This window comes from Sarcophilus harrisii, chromosome 2 (genome assembly GCF_902635505.1).
Source record: "Sarcophilus harrisii chromosome 2, mSarHar1.11, whole genome shotgun sequence".
Taxonomy (NCBI): domain Eukaryota; kingdom Metazoa; phylum Chordata; class Mammalia; order Dasyuromorphia; family Dasyuridae; genus Sarcophilus; species Sarcophilus harrisii.
The window spans coordinates 110722343-110746945 of NC_045427.1; the positions used below are offsets into that span (position 1 = coordinate 110722343).

Here is a 24603-nt window from a genome sequence, read left to right on the forward strand (position 1 = left end):
GAATTTTCTCCAAATCACTTGAATTTGCCTAGAAGAACAGAAGTGTTTTTACTCATGTTTGGTGAAAAAATGCCGTTCCAGTCTTTGGTTCTGGTTTTAAAGGTTCCATGAGCTGAAAATGAGAACATTCAGAAAAGATAGTAAGAAGACTAATGATATGACAGAATATCACATTCAAAGACTAAAAAAGGAAAATAATCACTGAGGAGTTTTTGTTTTCCCTTAATAACAGAGGAGGAAGTAAAAGGTTTCTGGTATTTAAAAATCTCATTCATCTAAAGAGAACTTAACTTGCTTATTTCTGGAAGAAAAAAAAAACATCAATTTTACAGTAGTGTTTTGTATTGTTAATGTACTATCATGTTATTCAACAGCAACCTTCTAATTTTTTTGTCATCCTTCTTAGATTCCTCAAAACTTGTTAACACATATGTGCATTTTTTTTAAAGTAATGATGATTCATTGTAATTCACTGTTGCAGAGATTAAATAAAATGCTGAAGGGCAGCCTGGGTACAGATCAGTCATAAATTATTGGCAGCAACATAGCATATGGGAATACATATAATGGTGCAGGAAAAATATAAATGCATGTTAAATAATTAGCCCAGAATAGAAATTTGGAGTTTATAACACAGTAATATGTTAATTTGGACTGAAGAGTATATTCTCTCTCTTTTAGTCTTCCTTTCGTTCTGTGGTAGGATGTACTCTAAAAGTCCTTCTAATTATATCTGACTAGGATGGGTTAAAATTCTAAGTGTTTATTGCTAGATAGATGATAGTGAACAATTACTTATCTCTCAGAATCTGTTTTGTCCTTTATTAAATAGAGATAATGATAATTACAATACCGACCTCATAGAGTTGTTAGACGGAAAGTGCATTGTATGCCTAAAAGCACTGTTGAAATATGAGCTCATAGAACTCAAAATCTTGTTTTTCTTCTTTTGGTTAATAGTTGTTCATAGTATGAAGAGAATGCTGGTGTAAAAATGAAATATTTTTTGTAAGCTATTCTAAGCTTTCTGACTAGAGCACTAGTCAAAGAGAAAAATAAATGAACCCCAAAAGGTTCATCAGTATTTGATACAGTGATTTGGGGTATTATTTATAGATTGTAAAATTTACCAAAAAATAATCTTGGTCCATTTATATATATTAATAAATTATGTGAGAACTGAGATAGTTATCTGGATAACTTCAGACCAAAATGTTATATTTTTATTGTAGTTATGTAATATTTGATTAAATTCTTGACTTTACTATCAGTATAGGCCTGGACTTACTACTGTAATTTTTAATAGAAATAATATATTCATATATATATATATATATACATAGATATACAGATATATATGTATCATGCATAAACATATATAAGGATAGATATTTTATATTTGCACATATTTACAATACATATCTATATCTGTATTCTATTTATATGCTTTACCTGCCTCTTCCCATTATGTGGTAATCACTCAAAAGATGATCAATGATGGTTTTATTTTTTTCTCTTCTGCCTTTATTTTTGAAAAGTTGGCAGATGATTCTGTTGTATAAGCAGAGAAGGGTTATTAAATATTAAGCTAGAAGTTTGTTTTATTCATTAAGATATCTATCTTTTTATCATTTTAATTTAAATCAGATATGATTTTAGGATGATCGAGTAATGTTTTCAAACCCTTCAGAATTGTTTAGGCAGAACCTTAATAGAAAGAAGAGAAACAGTTCTTCTACATTGGCCAATAGCACTTTTTAAAATTTAAACCTAAAGTGCAGAACAGGAAAATAAAATACTCCACATATATTTATAAATACCACATATATAAGTATTTATATGTGTGTGTGAAGGCAGCTGGGTGGTATAGTGGATAGAGTGCCTGTCTTCCTGAGTTCAAATTTAGCCTGACACTTACTAGGTGTATGATCCCTGGGCAAGTCACTTAATCCTATTTGCCTCAGTTTTCTCATTTATAAAATGACTTGGAGGAGGAAATGTAAATCACTCCAGTATCTTTCCTAAGAAAACTCCAAAGGGGTCATGAAGAGTCAAAAACAACTGAAAATTATTGAATAATAATAACCTTAACAAAATGTGTGTGTTTTTAGTGTGTATGTATGTGTGTGTGTATAGTACCAGTGTCACATACATAACTATATATAGATATCGATATAGATATATAATACACATATGTACTAAATATTATAGACAGGAAAATTCAAAGGAGAGAGTAGAAAATAAAGGTCCTCTCTTTTTTGTGATAAAAGGTTGAGCTCTCTCATTGAACCATTCAGCAGGTGAGATACAATCACTTATTAACTCAGCAGAGATCTAGTCCAGAGGTTATTGAACAATCTTGACAGTTTTCTTGTTTACTACTTCCCCAGCCAAACCCTCTGCCATTAAGGAAATAATGTTAAAAGATTATTTCTTTATGCTCTGAGTAGGCAATGTGGGTTTTATGTGTAAAAGTCTATCATATATGAAATACAATCTGTGTGTGGAGAGAAAATCACTCTCTATCAATATGTATATAAAATTCCACCAAGCATCTTAACATCTGAGGTGTCATTGTATGAGAACTTGTACTCTGGCACAGTTCACAGATTTAGTGCTCATACCAGATTTCCTAAGTTCCTTCATTTACTGCCTTCAAAACTGCAGAGCATTCAGGCATTGCTTCCCATTTATTACTAGTAAAAAGTATGTTCTCTTTAGCAGTTTTATACTACTGGCAGGTAGAATGTGAGTTTGTTTTAAGAAAATAGAATCTGTTTTATTATCGTAAACAGCTCAAAATAGTAAAGGTCAGATTTCTCTTTGAATCATTGCAGTAATCTATGAAACACTTTTATAAGTCATCAGAGATCCAGCAACTGTAGGTGCCTGTTTAGTTGTAAATGTTAAAACATTCACAAATTATCCCTTCAACTTCTGTGATCCAAAAATCAATCAGAGGTCATGAGGTTCCAGAGAATTGTTCTGCTTTTTCTTCCCACTATAATTTAATAATACATTTACAGATGCTGTTTAAACATTAAGCATAGATTGTTTTGTCAATAAAGTTAAGCAGACGCATGACAGAAAAGCAAGGAAAGCATGTAGAAAAAGATGTACCATGTAAGAAGTACAGTGTAATATGTTTGTTATTCAACAAGAAAATGAAAGTGAGATCTAGTAAACCTTCCTTATCTGGGAATTATCCAGGGATAGAGCAAGTGCACAAAAAGTAATTTTGTTAAGCAGGTGATCCTAGGTTTTGTATCCTTAGGAACTTGTGTAGCTGAAATGTGAGTTAATTTTTTTTAACTGAACAATGTAGTAACAGGTGCGGCATTTTTTTTTAAAAGAAGAAAATAGAATAGCCCCAATCTCATTTTATTTAATTTTTTTCCACGGAGCCTTAGCTAATTGTTATGCCTTTCACCTTGAATGTCAATTGTAATAATAACATTATGTTTACAGTCTCTTGCTCTGTGCTTAGATTACAGCAATCAGTAATGCTCACTAGATAAAATGCTGTCTAGTTACTCATAAAAAAATATTGAAATCAGTCAAAAAATGTTTAGCTTGCATATTGCCTGAGACAGTCCTGGAGAGCTGCCAGAAACCAAGGTATTATTAGAAAAGCTGAGCAAATAGCTCGCAGGGAGAAGAGCTGTGAATTTAGAAACCATCAGGTATTGTCATGTCAGAGAATCTTAGGAGTTCATCATAAGACACTGCTTTTGTCTGCAGATTTTTAAATTTCCAGTAAAACAATCCTCTTTGAAAATGGTTTCATAGCCAGTTACAGTGTACTAAGTTGTCTATTTTTGCACCACAAGTTTACACAGGGCCTTTTTTGTGCTGTGCAGATCACTTCATTAATACTCCAAAGTACCTGAAGACCTCCCATCCAAAGGTGGTGGGTATTCTTGAACCATGGTAAATGGAGAAATATTCTCCTTTTTGTCCCTGGGCCCTTATATTCTAAGTGAAGAGCAAGGGTTTAAGAGATAAGAAACAGATTTTTTTTTGTCTATAGTATCATCTAACTGCTTATCTTCAGTTGAGTTATCTCTGCCACCTTCTAGAACTTGTAGGGAGGCAGCCCAAGACCACAAACCTCTGAATGGGCAGAAAGATACTCTTCAATTATTAGAGCACCTTCAGAAATCCTTAGAGCACATCCATAAATCAAAGATCCTCAGAGTTAGCAGGGGCCCAGGAGAGAGAGAGAATTAAATTAGTTGGGAGACAGATTTACATCTATATCAAAAAGTAGCCATGATCCCAAGTAAGCCAAGGGGAAAGTCAATGGACCATGTGGTGTGGTCTGCACTTAGTGTATAGGTCAGCCATTGCCTCTTATTACTCACTAGTTCATTATATTGCTTGTTTGCAACATATCATCTCAGTCTTCCTAATTACAAATATTCAGCCTCTTCACTTTATGTTTTCATTTTGCTAAAATTTGGCTGTATTTGTTAAAGAAGATATTACAAGTGTCAGAGAAGAGAATCATGCTATTTTAACAAGGAAGAGATAAATTAGGATTGAAGACAGTCCACTTACAGAGACTGATTGCTGGTCATTCTAAGACCTTAGTAAAGTTTCTTTCAAATTGATGGGCAAATATGTAATTCAAAGATAGCCTAAGGGGAAGAGCTGTGGTACCAATTGAAAACTACAGAAGGTGGGGAGCAAAGAGACATGAGTTCTAGTCTTGTTAACTTTGTGATAGAGGAAGTCACTTAAATTGTTTCCAATTCCAAATCTGTAAAATGAGAAGATCTCTAAGGTCTTTAATTCCAAATCCTCTGTTTTTATAGAATTTGGAGAAAGAGGGAAATAACTATAAGGTGGAAGATAAATGGTAAATTAAAACATTAGGATGAAGCTTGTTTGGTAATAGCTAACATTTATAATAGCTAAAACTTTATATGGCATTTTAAGGTCTACAAAGTGTTTTACAGATATTTCATTTTATGCTCACAATCCATCTGAGAGCTAAGTGCTATTATTAGTTTCATTTTATAGAAGAGGAAACTTAGGTAGACAGAAATTCAGTATTTTACCTGTGGTGATACAAGCAGTAAGTGTCTGAAGCTGGATATGAACTTAGTTCTTCCTGACTCTGCCCAATGCTCTACTATTTCACTGCCTCTCATGAGTGAACCTGATCTAGATTGCCCAGAAGTAAAACAGTCACCTCCTTGGATGCTGGAAGGTCAACAGAAAATCAATTAAAAAATACTTTTCTACATTTCAAACAAGCAAATTGTTAACTGTTGAACATATGCTGTATGAAATTAAATATCACAGGACATGAAAAAACATGTTATATCATTTTAAACTTGCTAATAAACATAAATCAGTTGCTCTTTTAGCGGTTTGCTATATATCTCTGTGAGAAGAGCATGACAGATAATGGGCTTGGTATTTCCAAAGTTATTGTGTAGCAAAATTTGTTTTTTCCTCAGGCATTCAATCTTTTTCTACAGTAATTTTGTACCTGACAAACTTTTTTCATCAATGCATTAATAATCTATAACTAATGGGTTGTCAGGTGTCAGATAAGATTAAAAGACAATTTAAATGTTATACATTTGTTCCTTTGCATAATTTTTATGGGTCAGAAAAAAATAACTTTTTGAATTTCATTTTTTTAAAAAAATTGGCTCAGCTCCAAGTTGAAAAAGAGTTTGATGACGTTACACAGGTTCTACATGTAGGAGCATATTCTAAGCTTACACCATGTGAATCAAAGGGACAAACAGCTCAATTGCCTTTTGTAAACACATTTCAGTACTAAAATGTTACTATTTTTCTTTTGAAAAGAAATTTGTCTTAGGGGAAACAGCCTTAGCAGAAAGGGGAATTCACTGTTTCCTAGCAAGTCAGGTTTAGGTCTATTCTTGTCAAATCTGTCTGAAGTGTGTTTACATATAGTTTGCCTTTCTGGTATTTTCTGCTTGCACAGACCTGATCTCCACCTATTTTGTGTCAACAGTTGCTGAGGCTGGTGTATAGTGATTAACCATTGAGAACTGAAGCACCAACAAGCTGAAAACCATGCCCTCAGAGACCCTCTCTCTCACTTCCATCATAAACTTGCTTCAGGCTGTGCCTACATAAAACAAACTGCATTTTTGAGTGGTTAAAAAGTCAGTCTGAAATATTAAAAATGGGGCAAATGTTGCCTCCTTGTTGGATAAAACAATTTTCTCTTCTCAGAAATGAAATGGAGCCAGAGGCATAGGGGAAGGAAGTGTTTGTGCTGGCTCTAGCCTGGGATGCTCTAGTTTAAGTGAGCTTTGGCTTTCTGGAACAATTAAAGATTTTTTTTGAGGTGGAACAAGAGCATTTTAAAAAACTTCAGTACCTGAGCTTTAAAATTGGGAAATCTGAAATAATACCATACAAATAGAGTAAGGTCCCACTCCAGGGTTAGGAACAACAACTGAGATTGTGTCACATTGGTCTGCCTCAAATATTATTTCCACTTTTTGAGTGTTGTGTGCATATTTGTGTGATCCAGAAGTCTGACAAGTCTTTTAAATCCATTAGAGTCCTGATCTAATAAAAAAAAAACCTGAAGCAATAAGGAAGAAAATAAAACCCTTTCTGTCTTTATTCATCCTATCAATTTTGTTTGCCTTCTTTAGTCCCCATCTTTTTTTAACTAAAAGTTACTAAGGGAACAACTGTCTGAAAATAGGAGATTCTATGAATGAGAAAAGGGACACCTATTTACTTTCCTAAGACATGTCAACTTTTTTGCTTCAGGGTATCTAAGAAATGATTGAACCTGGGGACTTTATTTAATTCTAATAGCTCTAGAGTGGTTTTAATCTCTTTTCAAGAGTAATATTAGATTTAATATTGATTTTTTAAAAATCAGTTTCTAAAAACAGTATTCCTTGAGAATTGAAATCACAAACATTGGGTGAATTTTTTGAAATCTCCCTTGAAAGAAAAAAAAATTACTTGTATTCAAACACATTCTAGTCAAATTTGGAAGAGCCGTGGTTGCTTGATAATAAGGCAGTTATTTGTTAGTCCCTGGGAAATGGGCTCCTGGGCAGACTACAATGCCTACTTCCCTCATAGCACATCTGTTTGATCCATTTCTTGGGTCACTGTTGACACAAGAGTTACAGCAACAAAGTTAAGTCTTATACAAAAGAAAAGATGGAATAAGGAAAAAGCCAGGGGTCTAGAAAAGGGGACAAGGAATGCATCCTGCCCTATGTATTCAAGAATGGCAGAATGGATATGTACATTTAAACATTAACTGGAAAGACCACATTTGTTCAGAGAACAGGGGTGATATATTTTCATTGCCAAATACTGCTTGTATGTCATGTTCACTAGAAAGAGAAAATAATAAGAACTGTGGTGCAATGGGAAGGGCATTATCTCTAGAATCTGAGAGCTTGGGTTCAAATACATTTCTCTTTTTTACGTTATGTCCCTCATTCACTTGACCTTCCCAGACCTCAAATTCTTTATCTGTAAAATGTGGAGAGTGGATAATTATTAGATAACTTCTAAAGTATTTTCTTCAGCTATGATATGATCCTGTATATTATTTTAAAATGTAAAGGGAGGAGTCAGGCTATTATTAACAACTTGTCTTCATTAACAGAATATCAGCTATAAAGATGACAAAAATTGCATCACACTATACATTTTGCATAGGTTTCTATTAAAACCTATAGGTATTAGGATAAATAACATGTTCATATTCCATTCTATCTACAGAAATAAAAATATTATTTAAATAGCTCCTCAGCTGCTTTCTATGGAAACAATGTGCTTTGGTGAATATAATTTGAGAGTTCTTGAAAAAATAATATCAGTAGTAATTATATGGAGGTAGGAGGGTCTGGGGAAGGGATAATGCAAGCTGGGAAGGGAGTCTGGGTGATATGAAGCAGAACAATGTTTCCAATATAAAGAATAGAGCTTTCATTTTTTGGTTATTGCACAAGGCACAAGGGAGACCAGGTTGCCTCAAGATCCAATCGAGTGGGACTTAGTCAAGACATCAAAATGATGGCCACTGTGAGACAAAGATCTTTGCCTTGAGTCCAAAAGGTACTAACTTGGCTGAACTTGAGGGAATAGCCTTGCAGAAGGGTAGGCATAGCAAGAATAAGTATAGAACTCTGTGGTGCTAAAGAAGTGAGATATGTGTAGCACTGAATAGGAATTCTAAAGTTTTATATCTAGGAGAAGCCCTTAGAGAATAGGAAGTCTAAATTTCTCATTTTGCACATGGGGAAATTGAATGACAGAGAGGTTTAGTGAATTTCCCAAAATGCACTTAACAAGGAATTTTAATTTTAATTTGAATAGAATCCCCCTTGTTCTAAGTCCAGAGCATTGATATAACTTTTGTTTTGGGGAAAAGAAATCCTTCTCATGTGTGGGTTGAGTAGTATTATTATTTGTAAATCAACAAGCCCATGAGACTTTTTTAAGCAGCAATGATATTTTGGGTTCTATCAAAAATATTTATTATACATGTGGGTAATTATCAGGAGGAAAATAGGCTAAATTTATTGTCTTGCCTTTAGAATGTACCTGTTCCACACTCTTCTGAATGATTATACTTCCAGGAAAACCTACCCATATTTATGGATTTTCAATATATTCAGTCTTAAAGTATCCCATAATCAAATTGGTTTGGGAGATTGTCTTCTAGGGGGTCAGCCAACATTTCACATCTTTGACATAGCTTCTTAATTCCTGAGATTTTGTTTTTCTATTGTCAGCTTCTAACTAACGTATTGAAGAATGATGAATCAAGTTATTTACAAATAGAGACAGTGGATATCCCCTTCCTGGAAACATGTAGTCAGGTGTCTGCACTCTGGATTTCAGAGGTTTTGAACAATGAATGGCTGAACAACTTGGACTAAATAAATCTAATGGACGATTCCTGCTCCTAAATCCTATGATCCTTTGAAAAGGAAGAAAAAAAATGTTGTTATGCTTTAAGAGGAAAAGGAATGCATGGAGATGGGGAGAGACAATGGCAAATGATTTTTTTAAAAGAAAATAACTATGACGAAATAGAGAGACAACATATTGAAGCTGAGCAGTCTGAGGAACTTTATTCCAGTTGGCCAAAATAGATAGAATCTCTCTTTCCTGGCTAGGTGGAGTTTAACAGAGAGGTAATGTATTTTGGCAGAAGAAGCTTGGAATCATGCAAGTTAGGCATACATCCTAGTTCATCATATGCTAGCCCTATGACTTTAGGCAAAACTTGGCAAATGTTAGTTTCCTTACCTGTACCATGAAGATAGTCATACTCAAACTGCTTACTTCACAGAATTTTTGTTTTATTATTTATTCAGGGAAGTTATATCTCTGAATGAGTAAACTCAAAGCCCTTTACGTAAGAGAGAAAAGTAGAAAATAGATGTTCCTGTGATTCTGACAACAGGTTTTGACTAGGCTTGTGAAACCCTATTCATGGGATCAAGAGATCTACATTCAAATCTAGATCCTATCATGAGTAGGTATGTGGCACAGGACAGGCACATTGGTATTTCACCTCTCTTGGGCCCAGTTGCCCACTCTATAGGTAGTGGTCTCTGAAATACCTTCTTAATTCAATATATTATGAATCTACTATATTAACACTAATAAATTAAGCAGATTGATTTTATTTTAGGCTACATTAGGAAAGAGAACATGTATACAAGGAAGGAAGGTAATAGTGATATCATTCTCCTCTCTGATCAGACATAACCTAGAGTGTTGAGTTCAGCTCTATGTTTCACATTATGAGAGAAACATTGATAAGCTGTACAGAAATCAGAAAAGACTACCAAGTGGTAAAAGTCTTAGATATCATGCCATATGATCATTTGGAGAAGTTGGGGGTATTTACCCTTGAAGATACTATACTAGACACTAAGATCTAGCATATATTATTAAGTCAATGAATTTTTATTGATTTAGTACATAAATTTAGGTAAGTTTGTCTTCATGTAGTTTAGAGTCAAATAAGAAGACAAAGCATGAAGTTAGAGAATTACAATATAAAATGATATATGCTGATGGGAAAGGTAATATAAAGTGCTGGATTTGTAGACAGGGACTTAAAAGCCAAATAGAAGGGTTTTTAATAGTTATTCTATGTACAATATGAAGCCACTGAAGAGGTTACCCATGAATGAAGAAGATTACTCTAGTAGCAGTATGAAGGATGGATTAGAGGGCAAAGAGTTTAGAGATGGGAAGACCTGTTAGGAGGCCATTACTCTAGTCCAAGTGGATGGTAATGAGGACATTAATGAGGGTGATGAAGGTAGAAATAGAGATGAATGTGGGGATGAATGTAAAAGATATTCTAGAGATAGAATTAATAGGATTTGGTAAATGGTTGAATATAAGAAATGAGGGAAAAGGAAGGTTCAAAGATGTCATGGATTTGTTATTGAAGATACTAAGTGAATAGTAGTGCCACTAATAGAAATAGTGATATTATAAGGAGGATAGAACTGATTTCAGAGGGAGAGAAAAATCTTAATTTTGGATATGTCGAGTTTGAGGGTCCCATGAGACTCAGGTAAAGATTTCATTAGGCAATTAGAGGAGTTGGTGATACAGATTTAGAACTCATATGCCTGGAGATAGTAATTGACATCATGGAGGTAAATGGAGTTGCTAAAGGAGATAATGTAGAGAGTTACTAGCAAAGAGTTAAGGACAAAAACTTGGATTTTTATTATTTTATTAGAATATTTTCTACAAAAACAAAATTCAATACAATTTAACCTTGTTAACAGTGTCCAACTAATAATACATTATGCTAAAAAAAACTTCAGTGTCACACTTCACATTTTTTTTCTTATATGGAACCTACATGTGATTATTTCTGCTAGGCTTCAAACAATTACTTGGATATTCTTTTAAGATAAAATATATTCCATAATTATAACTAACTTTATTATATACATTTTCTGTGAGTGTTTTTAACCACTCTCATCTTGAATTCTGAGTGGGGTTTTAAGAGAGAGTAGAGAAGCATGGTTATGCACTATCCAAAAATAAGAGCTAGCCCAATTTCCTATGCAGAAAATTAAAATATAACTGTTTAGTAGTCTTTGGTTTCAAGAGTAAAATAATATTTTAAAATCTTGCTTTCAAGTAAGGCTTTAGGAATTTATAACATACATAGAATGATATAGTCAAAGAGTTAAGGTTTCAAAACGCCAAATGCAGAGGTATTTTAAAAAATGGATTGGTAGTTAAGTGTGTGTGTATATATATAGTCTTACTGAGTATCGTATATGCCAATTTTCTTCATTGCAGCACATAACTCAAACTTTCCTATGCTAATTTGATAAATACTTGGTTCTATTAATGCCAAAAAAGTAAAGCTGAGCTTGAAGGGAAATATACTGATGTCTCTAATTGATGGGCTTGCTGTAATCTGAGCAGATTCTTATACTGGGTTTCTAAAGTGCGTGCATAGTAGAACATGTATTTTTTTCCTTTTTCTCTCTCTGCTGTCTTTCTTTTGTTGTGCCCCACCTCCATCCCATGGTATCCTTTCTCTCCCCCAAAATCTCCCTCCAGCATTGTCAGTGATGTATTATAGTCTTGGAACTGTCTGTAGTTTGTAGGATGTTTGTAGGATGTTTGTAGGATGTAGGAAGCTAGAAATGTTGCCAAAAACATGATTTCATAAGGTTTGACTTGAGATTGAGTCAACTTTCTTGAGTGTTTTGAAGTTCTATCTTACAAAGAAAGGGAGACAGAAAACTTGGATGCCAGTGACTGCCAGTTATGGGTCATTACATTTGATAACTAACTTTAAAATAAAAAAAGTTGTTTTTTAAAAATTCTAGCAGAATTTTTTGAGGTTTATTTCTTGTTTTAGGGCAAGAGTAAGTAAAGTTTAGGGCAAGTAAAAACACCCTAAGGAGTGAAATATTTGTATGTATTTTAGTATTTTTTTTTCTTTTTTTAATTTTAATTTTAATTTTTTTTTAATTTAATAGCCTTTTATTTACAGGATATATGCATAGGTAACTTTACAGCATTAACAATTGCCAAACCTCTTGTTCCAATTTTTCACCTCTTACCCCCCCCACCCCCTCCCCTAGATGGCAGGATGACCAGTAGATGTTAAATATATTAAAATATAAATTAGATACACAATAAGTTGTATTTTAGTATTGACTGAAGAATAGATAGTATTATTTTCTGAAGTATTATATATCAGTTTAGTGTCCTCAGTTTTGTTGTTAGAAGTTATTTTCGTTCTCATTAGAGTGGATGGAAGTACACTTTATTAATATATATAAATATGTATAACTGTAGTCATACAGAACATCTAATCACAAACAGTATTTTCTGGGGTGAAACATGGTATATAACAAGAATATTTCTAACAGTAATATTTCCAATTATGGCATAGAAATAAGCCCCAAATTAGCAGGTATGTTTGGATGTGATTGAATGATTACAGTATTATTAGGCTTTTTAAGACTTAATAATACCAATAAGACTTAATAATATCAATTTTGGTATTATTGGAACTCCTTTCTCCCACTGTCTCCCCTTCTTACTTCTTCTCTCTCTCTGTATCTCTCTCTCTCTCTCTCTCTCTCTCTCTCTCTCTCTCTCTCTCTCTTTCTCTCTTTCTGTCTCTGTTTCTCTGTCTCCTCTGCTCTTCTGCCCCCTCCATATTTATTGGAAATTAAGGAGTAATATGAAGTCCTCTGGGGACCTGGAGATTGGGAATGGTGGAATTTTTTTTTCCTGGAGAAGTTTGAATTGGTAAGATGTATACATCTAATAAAAATGTATCTTAAACACACACACACTTTGCAGGAGGTATATCAAGAAGCCAATTTGGTCTGTTGGTGACCATGATAATGAAACAAACCTAGCTGTTAAACCCAATAAATCAGAATTTATTTGGGAAGCATAAAAACACAATTTTTGAAAGTTTGGTTTTTTTTACCATCATCACAGAGGACCAGAAGAACCTTAAAGCATCATGAGAAGAGATATGAAAGGAGTAAATCCTTGTGAAAAATATCACCTGTCATGGAACATAAAACTAGGACAATGTACCTTGTGGTTGGCTGTATAACCAAAGTCTGTTCTGTTAATTGCTTAGTAAATGAAAATAGTATCCTGATTCCTGCTTGTTCATAGAAGAAACCAAAGTCAGGTATCCAAGTACTGGATGTAAGTGCAACAAAATGGGGGGTGTGAACTAGAAACCAAAGGTCAAATGCAGACAGCTACATCACTAGGTCTTGATTAGAAAATTATGCATATGATCCAAGACAGAGATTTTTTTTAAAAAAAAGGTATTGAATGAACACGGCAGGGGGTGGGGGGTGTTGGGGAAGAGGGAAAGGGGAATTAAAGCAGTAACTCAATCACAAAGTGTCCTAAAAATGTTAGTATAGTTTTAATCTGAATACAGTTATACATATTTACATATATTAACTTTTGGAAGCCCCAGTGTAAACCCATGTTAGGTACTGAAATACTGCCCCCAAATTATCCTTCTTTTCAATCTAGAATATAAATGCATTGTGTGTAGCGATTATTTAATTCATGTTTGTTATCCATAACATCTGGCATGATGCCTGGCATATAGAAAGTGCTTAATAATTTTTAATTGATTATTTCCAATTATCCAAACATTATTTCCCATCACATGTACTCTAATATGGCAAAAGTAGCCTTCTTGTTTCCTCCCTTCTCTTTTCTTTGTTTCTTTTTCCTTTGTTTCTTTCTTTCTTTCTTTCTTTCTTTCTTCTTTCTTCTTTCTTTCTTTCTTTCTTTCTTTCTTTCTTTCTTTCTTTCTTTCTTTCTTTCTTTCTTTCTTTCTTTCTTTCTTTCTTTCTTTCTTTCTTTCCCCTCTCCAAACCTTCCTCCCTCTCTCCCTTCCTTCCTTCCTTCCATCTTGTCCAGACTAGAAATGCAGCACCCATTCATTGGAAGTTTTGATCTACTTTCTTTCCAACCTGGGCTAGCTGATCTTTTTTAGGCAGCATAGTAGCTCCCATCTCCATGGACCAACCATATTAGTGCCAGATTTATTGGCTTTAGAAACAAATTTAAGCAATTCACCAGCTTCAATCTCCCAGGTTGCAGGGATTGCAGACATACACTACTATGTCGGGTATTTCAGTTGTTTCTTATCTATGATATTCTATGTCCCTTTTCCGTGTTGACTGTCCCCATGCCCCTTCCCCTCTACTTCTTAGAATGCCTAGAGTACTTTAAGAATTAGCTCTTTCTTCTTTTACCCACAAATGGATTTTTACTTAATTTAGAATTTTCTGCTGTTTAAAGTTCATTTTCCCTTGTGCCAGCTGAGAGATATACTTTTTTTTTTTTACCAATCTCTTCTCCTTGTCTATCTAAAATGTATTTTTTTCTTCAGAAAGTATTAAATATAAGATCTTTGAGATATTATAACCTTCAAATTTCTTGAAAGTTGAGACTAGAATTTTTTCATCTTTATAACAACTGACAGTCATATAATACTCTTAAATACAATTCATATATATTCTGCTATTTGAACCCTTTAACAAAAATATTATTCACAATTTAACAAATCAGAAAACTGAGGCTATTAACTGATTTGTTCATGGTCATCCAGCTGGGACATGTCAGAGGCAATATCTAAACCCATTTCCTCCTGACTCCAGCAATCTATCCATTAAGCCAGACTCTGTCTGTCTCTGTCTCTCTCAGTGTGTCTCTCTCTGTCTCTCTGACAACACACACACACCATGTGAAATGATAGCTAAGTGAAAAGGTTAACATCTAAACCTACTTTGACATAGAATGAATTTATAAAAACTGGTTTGTTCTTTATATATTTTGTTTGACTTTATATTTTATTATAGAAAGGGAACCAGAGCCATTATAGTATAAATAGAGGGAAAGAAACAAATTTTTCCCTATTTCAGAATTTTCTGCTATTTAGAGAATCTAATTCATTTATGTGTATCCCAATTTCACAAAGTAAGTCAGACTTTTTTAAAAAGCGAAAATAAAATTTTTGTTTTGTTTTGTTTTTTTAGAAAGCCCATCCTGTCATTCAGGCTAATAAGTATATAAATAGATGTTTCACAACCAATAAGTTTGTCAAAGAAGCTTGGTTTTAGAGCATTTGATTTGGTTCTGGCTACTCATTATGTCATTATCCATTGTGAATTTTAAGAAAAAAAGTACATAACAAAAGGCATTTTATAAATATGACAGCTTCTTTAAACAAAACTAACTGGTTCCAAATTTTTGGAAGTGGAGTAAATTGAGATTAGATAGTGGCCATCAACTATAAAACCAATGAAATAAGGTTTCCTGAATTTTTTTTCTTTAAGTTTTCAAAATTGCAGAACTTCATGAAGAGAAAGGTATTATGGGAAATTCAGACTCAGAATGGCTAATGTTTTTATGTATATGTAGCTGTAAATTCATTAATGACACTTTTATTTCAACTACTATTTTATTGTACAATCAATAGTGGGGGTCATTTCATAGCTCTCTATTTTCTTCCATCAATAACTAGAGCTTATTCTTGGGTTCATAGGGCAAAATGTCTTCATATGCATGGGTACCAGTGTGTATAAACATCTGTAAGCAGCTTTAATTAGGACACAAATATATATTATATATATATAATATATGTATGTATAAGTATATACACATATACACATATTATGTCTCAAAAAGATGTTCTGTTGAGTTTCCCTCTTCTTCCCAAGGAGGACAAGAAGGTATACTAATTTAATGGTGTTTATAAACTAAAATTAAGCTCATAGAAAGCTTTAAGAAAGTTTCATATTCAGTTTTCAGAAAATTTGTGGTAGCTTAGAGTCTACCCCAATGAGAAAGAAAGCATTCTGTTACAAAGGCAGGGAGGATGAGACAGAAGGTTAAAGGGCATTTCGGAAACAAACAGCTGGACCAGTTTATTTAAACAGATACAGGGATGGGGAGCTGACCTCAGTTTGACTTCTAGTGGGAGGAGCAAGAATGTCATTTTATTACTTTGCCCAGAAGGAAAATGTTTTTGTATATGAATTCACCCTGAAGCCATCTAAACCCATGGCTGTTATATAGAACTTGAATACAAAAAATACCTATGAGAATGTTTAAGAAACTACATTAAAGAGGTTAATTCTTATGATGGTTGCAAAATGGATCTGAGGATACTGTGTTGTTTTTTTAAATGGAATCACATTTGAAACAAATCCGTTTTCTCTATTTGTTTAATTATTGATCTTTTAAAAACGAGAAACCAGACAATTGATCAAGTAATGATTTATTCATAAAATTATATATCATAATTATTTGTATTTGTCAATATTGTATCATGTTAAAAACTTTTGAAATTTCAGATTTTGCATGAAAGGTTTCTAAATTAAGATATTAAATGAAAAAAACAGCTATTGAAAATTCATGCCCTCTTTGCTAACATAATTGTATAAGCATATGTATCTATCTATGTGTGCATATTTCAAACATGGCATAGTATACCTTATGTCATATCTATGAATCATATCAGTTTAGAACTTGTATTAAATTGAAATTAGTTAAATTGAAAATTGAATGCAAATAACGATTAATGGGGAAGACAGTGAGAATTATGAGATTTGAGGCTGGTATTGTCAGTTGGATAGAAGCTAAAGAGGCTACTCTGGGGATGGGCCAATCCCTATTAGTTCAAACCATTTTCACCCATATTTAGTTGCCCCAAACGAAACAAATATGTAAATGCAGAAAACAGAAAAAAAAAAACAGTCAATTTATCCTGTTGATAGATAGTATCAACTTTATCATATACATCTTTACTATAAATCACTAATACTGCCATTATGAAATTGACATATTTATAAATGTTTCTTACCAAACACACAGGAGCATTTCTAGAATTAATCAGATGAAAACCGATTGTTCATTCAATAAACTCTGTCTGATGTTATAAGCATGGTAAATAAGGTGGGATGTAAATCATCACTAAAAATTACACTTATTAAGCATTTGCTATGGATGATCGTGGATCAAATAAGGTATTAAGTAAAATTTGCAAACAAGGTTCCTGCCCTCTGGGAGCTTATATATTACCAACAATGCCACAGATAGGTTGGTTATTTCTTGACTATACTTCTTTTGTGACTGTGAAAATTGCTTTTGCTGTATTCAGTGTATTAATATTAAATAATTTTCTAATTGGTCATGCACCTAAGATAGCTAATGAAAAAGCAGATTTCCCCCCATTTTAATTAGTTATTTCACATGGTGTTTGTGCTACACCTGTGCTTATAATGAGAAAGGAGAATTAATCTAACCTTCTGCTCACATGATTCTAATTTTCATGGTTTATACAAGATAATGATAAACAGATATTCAACACAATTTGTTGTAGATCTGTGTTGTAGGATCTATGTTTTTTGTAGTTGCATGTTATAGATCTATGTTATTAGCAGGTCAGGGACAATATTTACAAGAATTGATACAGTATGTATTTCCAGTCAAGTAAGTCTGTCCCACCAAAACAGTACATTTTAGATTTTATTCTCATTTTTATTTTAATTACTTTTCAGGAGATAAAGAAACATAAAAGATCCAGGATACTTGGAAACTATAAGTGTCATGGAATATGAATTTCTACTTTAAGAAACATATGTTCATTCAATGTAATGACTCTCTATTTAGGTGCCATTTTCCCTTGTGAGGTGGACAGATTATGAATAGCAGAATTGCAGGCTGGAATTTATACTGGACTATGGTGGCAGCTTTAATTATTAATAATGCATTATTAAACTTTTCATTGTATATTTTTATGTGTTTCTCATTTTTATGTATTCAAAACTGTGTTGAGAATTAGAAGCATTTAGCATTTCAGAATCCAATGTATCTTATTCATTCCTCGAATTGAGTTTTTAATTTTTATTACATTTAGTTAGCATTCCAAAAGTACCTTAAGAGTTAACATGTCAGAATTATAACCTGGGAGGACAAATTTTAACCACTTTTTATTTTGAAATAACTAGCCTTTTTTCCTGCTAGTACAATAATTATGTTCTAACAAGATGTTTGTTATAAATTTTCTGTACTAGCGGGAGAAAGCAGGATTATAAGTTCAATTACTGTATAGCTGTGACCTCGCCTTGACCTCAGACTTTGCATAAAGAGCAAAAAAAAAAAAAAAAAAAAAAAGAAAGAAAAAAAAGCTAAGAAATCTCTTCAAGGAATGCATTTCTCTGAAGTCCCCAGCAGTGTGAGTTAGTGGTGATAAAACTCCAGACATTCTCTCATTTGATGGTGTTCTGCCATCTCAGTTCATTATCTTAATAGTGGGCATTAAAATAGAATTAGGTTTGCAAGAGGTAGGGAAGGTTTTGATAAAAATTGTAAAAGGAAGCCAGAGAACATAAGATAGAAATGTCACTAATTAGGAGAGGTAACAGATGCCCTTATGAACATCTCCCTATCTAGACCAATTTTTCGCCCCTCTGAATTGAAAAGAGTGTTGGCTAGCATTGTTTCCTGAAAACTCTGCTAATTCCCCCATGAAAAGATGAAATGGAAGTGTCCAACTGTGGTAAAAGCAGGCAAACATAAATCAACTCAGAAACCCCAAGCTTGTATGCTCAAAGGTCACCAGGGGTTATAGGTTTTGCAGCATTTGAAACTGCACACGGACCAGTCCAGGGAACGAAATTCTAGCCTTGGCCGTAGCTGAATTCTTTTCTTTCTCCTTTAAATACAAAGCAAAACAACAAAACATGCAATAATGATTCACTTTACTCTTTTGTTACAGGTTTATTAATGCTAGAAGAAGAATAGTTCAGCCCATGATAGACCAGTCCAATCGAGCAGGCAAGTCCCCTATAGTAACTGTATTCAAGTCACGCAAGCGAAAGCCATCCTCAAGCCATTCACCGGGAGGTCCATTACCTGGTAAATAAACTGGGAATGAGTGCTGGGAGTGATTGACAATTAAAATTAAACCAGTCTCGTTTCATAACAACACTAATCAATTTAACATTATTAAAATATTTGGAGGAAAAAAAAGCAAATAGAGAAAAGTAACGATTAAATTATATGCTCAGTTACAGGATTCTTTGTACACATTCGATATATTAATGTTATTTTTTTTTGAGTTTTCCTTCCCAGCTCTTTCTGCTACTATGACCACTCCCTGGTGCATGGCTTGGTGTGGAATTGCTGTAAACTTTATTACCTGTCAAAAGGGCAAAGGGGTCAGAATCGCTTGTGGGACTCAGTAAAGTTCAAAGACATTCAATGAGGTAGAGCTTCATATGCTTTAATAACCCAAGGCAGTTTACTTCTGAAGCCAGCTTTTAATGTGCGGTTAAAATGTAGAATTCAGGTAGTGGTACAAATACAAGGTTCTGGGTTCTCTAGCCTTATTCATATCCATCCTCTGGGGTTTAAGGTGTGTCTGTGTGTGGTTTTTGTTTTGTTTTGTTTTGTTCTTGTTTTTCTCAAGCTATTTATATTAGAAACTTAAATACCGATACTGCTATAAAATCTTGGTTTCTAGAGCTAAACATCTAGGATGCATCCTCATTCTAGGATTTGTTTTAGTATTATGAGAAAGCAAGTAAGATCAACAAAAAATTCATTGACTCAAGTTGATGTTGGTTGTATACTTTCTTTAAAAATCTTTCATCTCAATAGTCTCTGAAAGTATATTCAGAATCACTTTGGATCCAAACATATCTAGTCATGTTCATACATTCTGGATTTTTTTTTCTTTCAACACCTATTTTATGATCACCAGAATAAAATCCAAACAAAGTTTCTAAATCTTAACTTTCAATAGAATCTTGACACTTTAGTCCTAGCAGTTTTATTTTAACATAGTTTTTGAAACTATACTTTTATAAATAAGCAAAAATGCAATTCGGTATATTCTCTTTCTGTGTCTGTCTGGGTATTTGTCTCTGTGTCTGTCTCTCCCTCGAGGTATGTGGCTCTGTGTGTGTGTGTGTGTGTGTCTGTCTGTCTCTCTGTCTCTGTCTCTCTGTTTCTGTCTCTGTCTCTGTCTCTCTCTCTTTGTCTGTCTGTCTCTCAATCTTTCTCTCTCAGATTCTCAGTGTCTCTGTCTTTCTTTGGTCCTTCCTCTCTGTCTTTCTTTGGCCCTTCCTCTCTGACTTTCTCTCCCAATCAATGAAAACTGATAGTAAGTAACTATGTTCTACATTTTTATAGTAAGTCAAGGAACACCTTATAACCCCGATGGACAACCAATGGGCGGTTTCGTAATGGATGGTCAGCAACACATGGGCATCAGAGCACCAGGTAAGATGTATCTCCTGTCATTGTTACTGTTGCTCCTCTGGTCTGTAAGTGCTACCTCTTCACCAGCACAGGTAAAACTGCCACATCTCTTGCTGTTTTCTCAAACTGCCTGCCTTGCCTTGCCTGTCCGCTGTGCACCTAAGATATTATGCAGAGAAATCAAAGATCTTTACACTCTGAAGATCTTAACCTTTTTCTGCCCTCTGGAATCTGAATTTTTAAAGGGTCTTTTGGCACTATCTGTTGACTTTGCTCATTTTCTGGCCTCTTCTGGATTTTTATCTCCCTTCTAGGACCTATGAGTGGAATGGGCATGAATATGGGCATGGAGGGGCAGTGGCACTACATGTAACCTTCATCTAGTTAACCAATCGAAAAGCAAGGGGGAAGTAAGTACAAATGGGGGAGGGGTCTTCGTTCTGATTTTGTTTTAGGTGTATTTTTCTTCTTGCCTTCTCTCATGTTCTCCTTGCCCATTGCTTTTATGCTTGTTCATTCCTTTCCATTAAACTCTTCGTTTCTTGCTTCCTCCATTGTCTATTCGGTTTTGATCAAGCTTTTAAGCTCATAGATACTGTGTATGATGTACATTTACCCTGCGTGTTGCTATTATACAGTACTGACCACATGACCAAACAAGAAACAGTCAGGAGGAGGTGGTGGGGGTGGGGGGAGTGAGTTGTCATAGCAACAGACTGATTTGCAAAATGTAAGCAGTCTGCAGCAGTGCAAAGAGAGGAAAAAGCATGTCCCCAAAGTGTCATAAATCTGTCTAACCACAGTTGATGCATGAGTTACATTTCTACACTAACCTGCAAGACACCGAAAAGCTAAACAGAGACTTCTTTTGGGGTAAAACAAACACAAGCTTCACTTAGGGTCGTTAAGGCATATTTTGCAATTCATTCAACCAAACTTTTCCTTTTTTAAAAACATTTTTTTTTAGTTTATTCCTCTTTGTCTGTCCATCATAATGGGATTACGTGTGGCAATGGAAAAAAGGGAGAATACAAAATAGAGGTGTGCACAGCAGGCTATGGAGCTTAGCCCGGGCTAATTGACTATATCCAAATTAAGTATGCCATCACTTGCAGTGTGACAAATGGATTTGACTTATTCAGTATACAAAAATAGAGATCATTAATGCAATCTTCAGTGGCAGGCCTAGTGAAGTAAGCCTAGGAAAACTGCCCCAGATTCTTGCTCTTGTCTTTCTTAGAGGAAAGAAAATGCATTATAGCATTTCTTGTTCAGACCAGTAAAAACTGTTTTGAACACCAAGGCTCTTGTTCAATTCTTAAATTATCCCTCATTGTATTGCTTTTTTTTTTTTTTTTTTTTTTTTGCTTTGTTTTAGAAATTATGAGCATTTCTTTTTGTAGCCTTGGTCATGTCTTTGATTATATTAACATAGTATTTGAAATCACTAGTTAGGCCAAGTGCAATTTATACTGGTATTCTACGGGCATGAGTCAAAAAAAAGTTTTTAACAATTAGCTGTGAAAACATTCCATTGAACTCTGGAATGCAACAGTCTTATTACCTCATCATGGAAATTTCTAGCTTAGTTAATTTAAATATTGTTTCTTAGTTTCTGGGTCAATTAAATTTAAATGATGTATTTTATGCTTCGTGACCAATTAAATTAATAGGTTATTACAAAAAATATTATCATCTTTTTTGATTAAAGAGCTGTGGGTACAGTATATTTTATAAGCAATTTTCATTAGTTCAAAAATGTTCCTTTAGGCTAGATTAAGCAGCCAGTCATTGCTAGAGCCTGGAGACCTGATTCAAAGGTGTTCATAGCATTCACAGTGCACTATTACTTAGAACTAAAGCCAATTGAACCTACTTAGCAATAGCGTTATGCCTTTCACCCTTGATGATTATGGAGCTTATAGCTCTCAGAAACAATACACCTGTCAGTTTCCATCAACTATAGCAATCCATGCAGAAGACAAGAGGCCCCCACAAAGCAAGAGGGTTATTGTTTTAGGTCCAGTTTTTCTTATTGTTCTCAAAATCATTTCAGGGTGGACTGAATTTTGTGTTGAGGCTTTTTCTTCAGACCCAAGTAATCACAAAGAAGGAATTAATTGATAACTCTCATTGATTTTTTTTTGCGTTAAAAATACAGTTTGATGTAACAATTACACTTAGTAATCCTATCCATTTCAGCTCTATGTGAATTGCTTACTGAACAATGTAATGTATTCATCGTATAGAAGATTTGAATGTCTAAAAGTGCCTCTTCTCACTGGATGTTAAATAAGAGTGTTTTCTAAGTAAATAAAAACTCATCAGGTTAACCTGACATCACAAGATACTGTGCTATTAGTAATGATAATAGAAGCAACAATTTGTATAATGTAAAAGTAGTAAAAACAAAAGTTTGGTTTTTTTCCTTGTGACATTTTTCTTAAAAAGGAAACCCTTACTATATTAAAATCATTTCTCCCAGGTGACATTTGGTGTTCTTATAGTGTTGAATTCACAAATCCAAAATTGATTTTTCACAAGATTTCTTTTGTGGTTTCTTTCTTTTTTCTTTTATTTCTACAGGGCTGCAAAGTATGCCAGGGGAGTATGTAGCTCGGGGTGGTCCAATGGGTGTGAGTATGGGACAGCCAAGTTATACCCAACCCCAGATGCCCCCACATCCTGCTCAGCTGCGTCATGGGCCCCCCATGCATACCTACATTCCTGGACACCCTCACCACCCAACAGTGATGATGCATGGAGGACCATCCCACCCTGGAATGCCAATGTCAGCATCAAGCCCCACAGTGCTTAATACAGGAGACCCAACAATGAGTGGACAAGTCATGGACATTCATGCTCAGTAGCTTAAGGGAATATGCATTTTCTGCAATTGTGACAGATTTCAAATATCGTTTTTCTGCATTGACTGTGGAGTTCCATTTTTGGCATCTACTGTGGACCAAGGAGCATCCCTAATTCTTCATAGGGACCCTTAAAAAAGCAGGAAACACCAACCGAAGTCAACTTTGGGGACATGCTAAATAACTATATAAGACATTAAGAGAACAAAGAGTGAAATATTGTAAATGCTATTATACTGTTATCCATATTACGTTGTTTCTTATAGATTTTTTAAAAAAAAATGTGAAATTTTTCCACACTATGTGTGTTGTTTCCATAGCTCTTCACTTCCTCCAGAAGCCTCCTTACATTAAAAGCCTTACAGTTATCCTGCAAATGACAGAAAGGTCTTATTTGCAGGATTTTTAGAGCATTAAAATAACTATATCAGGCAGAAGAATCTTTCTTCCAGCCTAGGATTTCAGCCATTTGCGTGCTCTCTCTCTCTCTCTCTCTCTCTCTCTCTCTCTCTCTCTCTCTCTCTCTCTCTCTCTCTCTCCTTTCTTTTTCCCCTCTCTCTCTCCCTCTCTCTAGCCTGGGGCTTGAATTTGCATGTCTAATTCATTTACTCACCATATTTGAATTGGCCTGAACAGATGTAAATCGGGAAGGATGGGAAAAACTGCAGTCATCAACAATGATTAATCAGCTGTTCCAGGCAGTGTCTTAAGGAGACTGGTAGGAGGAGGCATGGAAACCAAAAGGCAGTGTGTTTTGAAGCCTCATTGTCACATCAGAGCATCATTGTCCCCATGCAACAACCACCACCTTATACATCACTTCCTGTTTTATGCAGCTCAAAAACATGAACTGAAGATTTATTTTTAATATGTTGATTTTATTTCTGAGCAAAGCATCAGTCATGTGTGTATTTTTCCATAGTCCCATCTTGGAGCATTTATGTAGACATTGTAAATAAATTTTGTGCAAAAAGGACTGGAAAAATGAACTGTATTATTGCAATTTTTTGTAAAAGTAGCAGTTTGGTATGAGTTGGCATGCATACAAGATTTACTAAGTGGGATAAGCTAATTATACTTTTTGTTGTGGTTAAACAAATGCTTGTTGATAGCCTTTTTCTATCAAGAAACCAAGGAGCTAATTATTAATAATAATCATTGCACACTGAGTCTTAGAGTTTCTGATTGAAACAGTTTGGATTGTATAATAACTCAAAGCCCAGTTGTAGTAGTTTGAGTGCAGTAATGAAATCTGAATCTAAAATAAAAACAAATTATTTTTTGTCATGCTGACTCTACTGCTTGAAAAATTTGTTTACTGCCCCCCAAATTTGTAATTATTCTATAACAATAAATGAATACAGTAATCATAAAATTAATAATCATTAGCTCCAAGGGATGCATTTATTTATAAGATTTCTTTCAAAAATTT

General features: G+C 34.2%; 1 protein-coding gene and 1 long non-coding RNA gene across 5 annotated transcripts in view; one reads left to right on the forward strand and one right to left on the reverse strand.

Moving 5' to 3' along the window:
- Positions 1-23470, forward strand: part of MEIS1 (Meis homeobox 1) — a 154553-nt gene extending 131083 nt beyond the window's left edge. For 2 of the 4 annotated variants that reach the window (XM_023494898.2, XM_031950588.1), the window contains exons 10-12: positions 18818-18876; positions 20236-20325; positions 22891-23470. In XM_023494898.2, the coding sequence (XP_023350666.1) occupies positions 18818-18876; positions 20236-20325; positions 22891-23174 (433 nt within the window). In that variant the 3' untranslated portion in view covers positions 23175-23470. Of the gene's footprint in view, positions 1-18817; positions 18958-20235; positions 20326-20618; positions 20715-22890 lie in introns of all 4 variants that reach the window. The other 2 variants (XM_012540162.3, XM_023494900.2) reach the window with 2 other exon arrangements.
- Positions 18805-23990, reverse strand: LOC105749093. The gene is made up of 2 exons (XR_001120357.3): positions 23785-23990; positions 18805-18954 (listed from the first exon to the last, which is right to left on the reverse strand). It is a non-coding gene; the product is annotated as an uncharacterized LOC105749093 (long non-coding RNA).
- Between the last annotated feature and the right edge of the window lie 613 nt (positions 23991-24603).